Below are 7,042 nucleotides of genomic sequence, written 5' to 3' on the forward strand. Positions count from 1 at the left end.
ACTCTCCGTGCCTTCATGAACGCACCAACACATGAGGGTTCATTCACCTATTGTGGATAGACAGCTGGGAAATTTTGGAAAACTCTTCTGATACTTCCTCCCAGAACATGGGAACAGCAACGTTCCCATATGATTTTGCCTAGATTGTCACATAGGAGGAGCAGCCTTTGCCATGCGAAATTCAGGTAGTCAATATAGGGAGGATATTACTTGCAAGAAGCTGACAAGATATTCCAGGTAGGCAGGCTGCTCTTGTATATAGTACTAGAACTGGTATAGAATACTAGTATTCGCGACTTTGGCGTGCATTCAACAATAAAGAAGGATGAGGAAAGGGAAAATAGAAAATAGAAAAGAAAAAAAAACGTTGTTTGAAACTTGCTACCATCTCGAACAAACGTATTTGGAATCGATAATCCTTCTTTGGGAGACATGAGTCAGCACTAATCTTTTCGCCAATTCACAAACTTCCAATTTGTCATGATCCAAAGCCTTTTGACCATACGATAGAAAATGGATAAGATCTCCCTAAGGCATTAGACGATGCCTAGGTGGAAGCTACCTACTAGCTAACTGCATAAGTCTTCGACTCTCTTCTTCCTCACGAGCGTTGAGGGCAAACTCCTCTGGGCCCTCTGCCGTTCTCTGCCGAATAGATCTTTCAACCTACATTGAACGGCCTTAAATGCCAACTTAAGAAAAAATAAAAAATCAAGACAACAAAAGACCTTGTACTCTTTCCTTTGATAGATACACATACATACATAAATATTTTTATATATATTTTTCAAACTGCCAGTGGATTACTTACTATCCACTATGCTCATCCCTGGTTTGACTGGCATTGTTCCGCGGCTGAATTTCTCTGCCACCACTTCACTCCTCATCATCTACATCTCATGTTTATCGCCAATACTCCTCCTTTTGTATTTTCAATTCTCAAGCCGTCGTAATGCAGCGCGCGAACCCAAGGGATGCCGAAAGTTGGGATTGCACGGTTTCTCTAACCTCCACGATGAAAACAACTACGGCATCGATGGAAGACCGAAACGAACCAACCAGAACGATGCGGGGAGAGGAAAGATCCGCGTCAAGGCTCTGTTAGCGTATCCGATCAAAAGCTGTGCGGGTGTTGAGTTCAATATCGCTGATGTTGTGAGTACCGGAGTGGCATATGACCGCCAATTTTGCTTTGCGGAATATGTAGACTCCGCAGAATCAGGCGCAAAGAGTCAAAAATATGAGAAGCCAGCCGGGCAATGGGTGTTCCGCACGATGCGCGATCTAAAATATGCCAAATTGGCCTTAATCCGGCCGGAGATCTGGGTTCCCGACCCATCATCATCCACCTATTCTCCAAAGCGCCCGGAGGTGCGTTCAAAGGGCGTTCTAGTGATAAACTTCCCCCGCATCCCAAGCGGCAGTGGCATCACACCCGTGCTTTTATCAATCGGAATGAAACTAGGCCTCTGCGCTCGCGAGGAATCATTCCATGTGCCTCTCCATCCCCCGCCATCAAGCGTAGAGAATGGCGCTTATCCATCTCGCTCTGTGCGCATCTGGAGGGACACCCCTATGGCCTTCGACTACGGCAAACATATCCCACCCTCCCTACTCGCTTTCCTCGGTGCCTCAAGGCCTATGACTCTCTTCCGCATCGATCCGGATCACCATCGGAAGGTATTCCGCTGCGCACCTCGTAAGGAGGTTCTGGGTTTCCAAGCCACCACCGGTTTCGCAGACGCATACCCGGTACATATGTTGAGCCTGGCCAGTTTGCGAGAGATAGCTGAGCGGACGAAGTACGCTATTCCAAAGCTATCCGCGCGCCGATTTCGGCCCAACGTTATCTTAGAAGGGAGTGCTGCGTTTGAGGAAGATGATTGGAAGCGTGTGCGGTTTATCCCGCGGAATGGAAAACAGATGCCGAACAAACAGGTGGAGGATGGCATCGAAAAGAGGGAAGGACAGAATGGAGCCCCCGAAGACAACAGTAATCGGAAGCATTCCAGCGAGAACGCAGATGAGGGGGTTGAAGTATATACAGCGTGTCGGACTGTGCGGTGCCGATTGCCAAATGTGGATCCCAAGACGGGAGTGAGACATCCCGTTGAGCCGGATAAGACGCTGAAGAGCTTCCGGTGCATTGATGCGGGAGATCCGTATAATGCATGTTTCGGCATGCAATGCGTTCCTACTGTTGAAGGTGTGTTTTTGTCCTTTTCTTTTTCTTTTCTTGTCCTCAAGGGGTTGCTTAGCTTAGCCTCGTCTGCTGGGCTCGTGGCCACCCCCTCTTTATTTGAGGATGTTACGTTTACCCTTTGAAATCGATAAATTGCAAGTGCCTGACACTAATATGTGTAGAATTCACTCTTCGCGTCGGCGATGAGGTAAAAGTCCTCGAAAAGGGTGAGCATTTCTATATCAAGATGTGAATGAAGGACAAAAGGTGTAAGCGGGAAAAAAAATGGGAGAACATGCAACGGGTGGTGCGAATACACAAACCACCCTCTCTGCATTTTTCTCGGGTTATATACGAAATTGTATATGCTATATGTTCGCATTTGTACAGTCATGTAAATTTGGTCAGGAAAAATGGAAATGGGTACGGAATATGTATGATTACAAAATGGATGCTGTGCTTGGCCAGCAGGCTTATATGCCAACTTTGTCTGTCTTAACGATTAAGTCGAAAACACGAATAAATAGTTATGTGTTCTATAGATCAAAATTGAATGATTGCATCGCTGTAGCTTGGTCATCTCTCATGGAATCTTAGGATAGGGTGTTACAAAATCAAAGTGGAGCACGTGTAGTTAGGAATAAAGGATTATCGAGAACGCGTTAGAGAGAACTTCCCAAGCGTGTAAAATTTACAACGGTTTGACGTAGTATCCGTGTGGATATACAAGGCCATGATCGAGGTAAGGGGGGAGATGTAGCAGGGAATGGGTCGGAGATAGAGATATGAATGATTGCGGGCGCCAAAAACTGGATGTCACACGCGGTGAACGCGCCCTTAGGCCAATTGACGGTATTGCATATTAAGACGTCCCCGGGGTGGATGGCCAAACCAAGCCAAAAAAAAAAAAAAAAAAAAAAAAAAAAAAAAAAAAAAAAAAAAAAGAAAGAAAGAAAGAAAGAAAAAAAAGAAAAAAGGAAAAAAGAAAAAGGAAATATAGGATAAACAATGCCGGAACATGGAAAGGCCGATATCCCTGAGAAAACGCATCCCCAACACCGAGGACGGGGGACATAAAAGAGAAAAACCAAAGTAGTATGTAAAGTCCAAGGGAAGCCAGGGGTATGTTCGATAGGGAAAGAGTCCAATACACATGACAAACCAAGAAGAGAAGGTTGCACTTCCTACAACTCCATATCATGGTTGGAACCGCAGGCGAAATTCACGACCCTTCCCTTCTTCACGGACCTTATACAAGAACTTTGCAATAGCATCCTGCTCCATAAGCCCCACGTTATTGAAATGCTTCCTCACAACGTTGGCAAGCTGATCTTTTGTTACCCTTCCCTGCCCTCGAAGGGTGGAAATGCGATGCAAATCCATCCCTGAAGCGACATTGTTATATCCTCGTCTAGTGATTTGTTCGCAGAATCATCCCTTTTGGAAGACCGGAAAACTGTTTCCCGTGTTCGGCTTTTTTTCACTGAGAGGCCAAGCTGCGCTCGTCGAGCAGCTATGGCTGTCGGAGATCGGAGACCCAACTCCTTGGTTCAGGATTATTGAGGATATTTGAGAGGAGTATGCGCTGGGGCAGGGGAGGTTGTAGGCGTGCCGGTACTGGTGAAGAACTGATAGCGGCATGCTTGACCAATTTACCTAGAATCATATGGAGTTGGAGTCAGCAAAATGTATTCCCATAGCGGATAAGGAATAAAATCCGCTATTGGACAACGGCCAAATGTGCATTTGTGCTCTCTCCGCAAGGACAATCTTTTCTTTAACTGAGAAATTGAGCCATGAAAGTGCTAGTAATCGAGCACAAACTAAAGGGGAAGCTTACTCCAGTGGATTCTGCCAGGCTACCAGTTCCCGCATTTTGGCCGCTGGTTGCAGTGATAGCAGCTGCGACTTTCATATCTCTGGATGACACTGAACTGCCAGGAACGGCGGTGTTGGCTGGTCGCCGACCCTTTGTGCCTGTTGGATGCCGTTCTCTCGTGCCGCTAGAGGCTTCCGACCTCGAATCATCAGGGTTTGTTACGATCCGTTGACGAGGAGGTGCCATGGTTTACTGGCAATGTAAGTCCAATTGGAATTGAGTGCAGGAGGTCAAGCCCGGCTGAGTAAGGATTGTGGAGGACGGATCATATAATCAAAGAGAGAAAAAAGATTGAGACAAAAGAGAGTCAGATAATATGGATGCCAAACGATACCCCAGTATCATGCTGACACAGTAATACGATATAACACCAGGCCATGGGCCAGACATGTATATTCTTCGAGTAAAACCCTCCCCTGCGCCGATTTGAAGCCAACGGAGAACTGCATCATTGGGCGGTGATTTGTGGCAGAATCGAGTTTCCCGGCGACACTAGTCCTGAAGAAGTTAGTGTAAGGGCACGAGGCGGTCGCGCTAAGGCTCTAACTCCGGCGGATGAACTTAAAATCCGGGGTCCATGAAACGCATTTCGCAGCTCAACAGCTCAAGCATCATTCAGCACGAGAAACAAGAAGTGGTAGCAAGCCATTCAAAATCATTCCGCAATAGTACATTATAGAGGCTTTTTCCATCGCATCCACTTGAGGATTAGTTTAGGCTCATATCGATCTTGAACGTATCCGGCAATTTCACCATTCATTTGATTGCTCATTGAAAGAGGAACAGCTTTCCAGTGAAACAGAAATCTGGTTTCAGGTCACTTCAGCCCATTTTATACCATGAATGCAGGTCAGGAGATGTTGAAACAATTTTCCTTCTCTAATCCTATCTCAAAATTGCTATTCACAGAAGCCACCCTCATATCTCGGCCTGGCTCTTTCTTACGCCTGTCGCGCAGCTGGACGGCCAAGGGCAAGCGGGCAGCAGCAGCAGATTTTGCCCAGAATGAGGGACCTTGCGCATTATGGCCTATCTAGGTATGGAAATACAGCAGATGACTGGATGGTTCGGTATGGCCCCAGACGCTCTAAGTTTTCTCACCGCCTTGAGCTCTGTACCTGTTCCTGTCGGCATGGCGGCATGGCGGCATATACGAAACTCAATGTGCTGAAGTCACCCTAGTCATGCAAGAAATGCTAACTGAAAGAAGTGATGTTACGCTACCTCACTAGGAAATCTGGGAGATCCTCGGCATTTGCGGAGCACTTTGATGATCTCAGGGTTTAAGCAACCGGAAAAGAAAATAATGAAAAAGAAGAAGAGAGAGAAAAGAAAGAAAAAAGAAAAATAGGAGCCAAAGGTATATATATTGGAATTTCGTATTCGTAACTCTGGAGTGCAAAATAATGGTTGGAAGCCAGAATGGATTGAAAGAAAGAGAGAGGGAGAGAAAGAGAAAAGAGGATGAGCATGTTTCGCTTCATGTTCGTTGTGAGAAATTAACGTTGAGTGAAATGACGATCACGTTGGTATCTCCTACGGCGTTGGTCTGTGCGCCAATGCAAGCCGATTCCGATTCTCGGGATCCCGACACATTTGCCAGTGCCAGGTTGAAGTTGTTGGAGAGTAGCTCCTTTTAGAGTCAATTCTTCTTCCATACCGTTTCCCAACTTAAAATCCCGGCAGGAATGTTTCATATGTATTAACATTGCACAGCAAAATACAGATGTACACATCCTGCGGTTATGCCCTGTCTGGCTATGACGTCATACATGGTCTAGATCGGCCTTCCCAACCCGCTCGCACTTACTTGTACCGAAAACCTCCCCCACAATCGGTACTACTTCAGTGAAAAGCAACAGTCCGAATGCAAAGCAAAAAATAAAAATAGAAGCAAAACCCAAAAAGGCAAGGAGGACAACAGGAGCAAGTATCATTTGTCAATTGCCGGCATCAACCCGGCCTCCCAGAATACAGGCGAGGTCCTCATACCTACTCGTATCTACTACATAGTATCTGCCTGGCCAGGAACACCCAAAATTGGTCTATTATGTCCGTTCACAGCATCGGCCAGCACCCCTTATTCGCAGAAACCACCGATGCTGGTAGCCACTTACCGTTTCCGCTGTTTCTGTCCGACAGTGGGCCTCGGAGAGCTTCTGTTCCATTGCGTCACAGCGACCCAACGTCCAGGCCCGAGGCCGGGAATTGTTCGCGTTCAACGACCGACTGGAAGACGGCGGCGGAAGGTGCGGGCGGAGATGGGATGATTAGCCACAGTATCCCGGAATCGAACCGTTTATTCTGCGTCCGGCGGCAGGAGGAAATCTCGGCCTACGAAACCTAAGATAACTAGCCGAGGGTGGTGACAAAGAAGGGTGCCAGATATTTCAATGTTCCTTTGCTGCCAGCAGTTCGCAGTTCATATCGGCATGATTATTCCTTTTTCTTTCCTCCCCCCCCGGCTGACAATGTAAGAGCAAGACAAGGAATCATCAAGGAATAGCACTAAGCATCCAAGGGAAGGCCACCCCCACTCCCCAATTCTGGGACAAAGTCCGAGAAATGTAGCATCTGGCAGAGATGCAACGCAACCTGAGGACCCTCGGCTTGTTCCCTTTCCTGACCCTGAAATCCAGGAACGAAAAAACCGGGATGAGTGGCGCCATCCATCAGGCCCCAAGCCACGCCAAGACCTTACCCCATAGTGACGGCGCCCCTAAAAGTTTTTTTTTTTTGATCCACTTGTAGTTCCGAGTTTGGCATTTTTTTAATTTAAATACTCCGTGTTTTTGCGATGGCAGTTCCGGAGTTTAAAATGGGTGTGTACGAGCATGACGATGTACTGTAAGAGTGGAATTTGCAGCATTGCCAGCCACCTGGTTTGCAAAAAAAGATATCAGCACAAGCAGGAACAATCCTGAAATTTGCGTCCTTGACAATTCAAAATCATATTATCAATCACCAGCCTGCTGCTTGTT

General features: G+C 46.8%; 2 protein-coding genes across 2 annotated transcripts; one reads left to right on the forward strand and one right to left on the reverse strand.

Annotated features, from left to right (window-relative positions):
- Window positions 1–819: 819 nt before the first annotated feature.
- Window positions 820–2,435, forward strand: HCAG_07164 (predicted protein; the record flags this gene model as incomplete). Its single annotated transcript, XM_001537692.1, has 2 exons — window positions 820–2,206; window positions 2,365–2,435. The coding sequence occupies 2 exons, from the start codon at window positions 820–822 to the stop codon at window positions 2,433–2,435; spliced, it is 1,458 nt and encodes a 485-aa protein (XP_001537742.1).
- Window positions 2,436–3,613: 1,178 nt separating this feature from the next.
- On the reverse strand, window positions 3,614–4,247 carry HCAG_07165 (predicted protein; the record flags this gene model as incomplete). The annotated part of the gene is made up of 2 exons (XM_001537693.1): window positions 3,614–3,838; window positions 4,023–4,247. The coding sequence occupies 2 exons, from the start codon at window positions 4,245–4,247 to the stop codon at window positions 3,614–3,616; spliced, it is 450 nt and encodes a 149-aa protein (XP_001537743.1).
- Between the last annotated feature and the right edge of the window lie 2,795 nt (window positions 4,248–7,042).

The sequence above is a fragment of the Histoplasma capsulatum genome, genomic scaffold (genome assembly GCF_000149585.1).
Source record: "Histoplasma capsulatum NAm1 scaffold_8 genomic scaffold, whole genome shotgun sequence".
NCBI classification, from domain to species: domain Eukaryota; kingdom Fungi; phylum Ascomycota; class Eurotiomycetes; order Onygenales; family Ajellomycetaceae; genus Histoplasma; species Histoplasma mississippiense.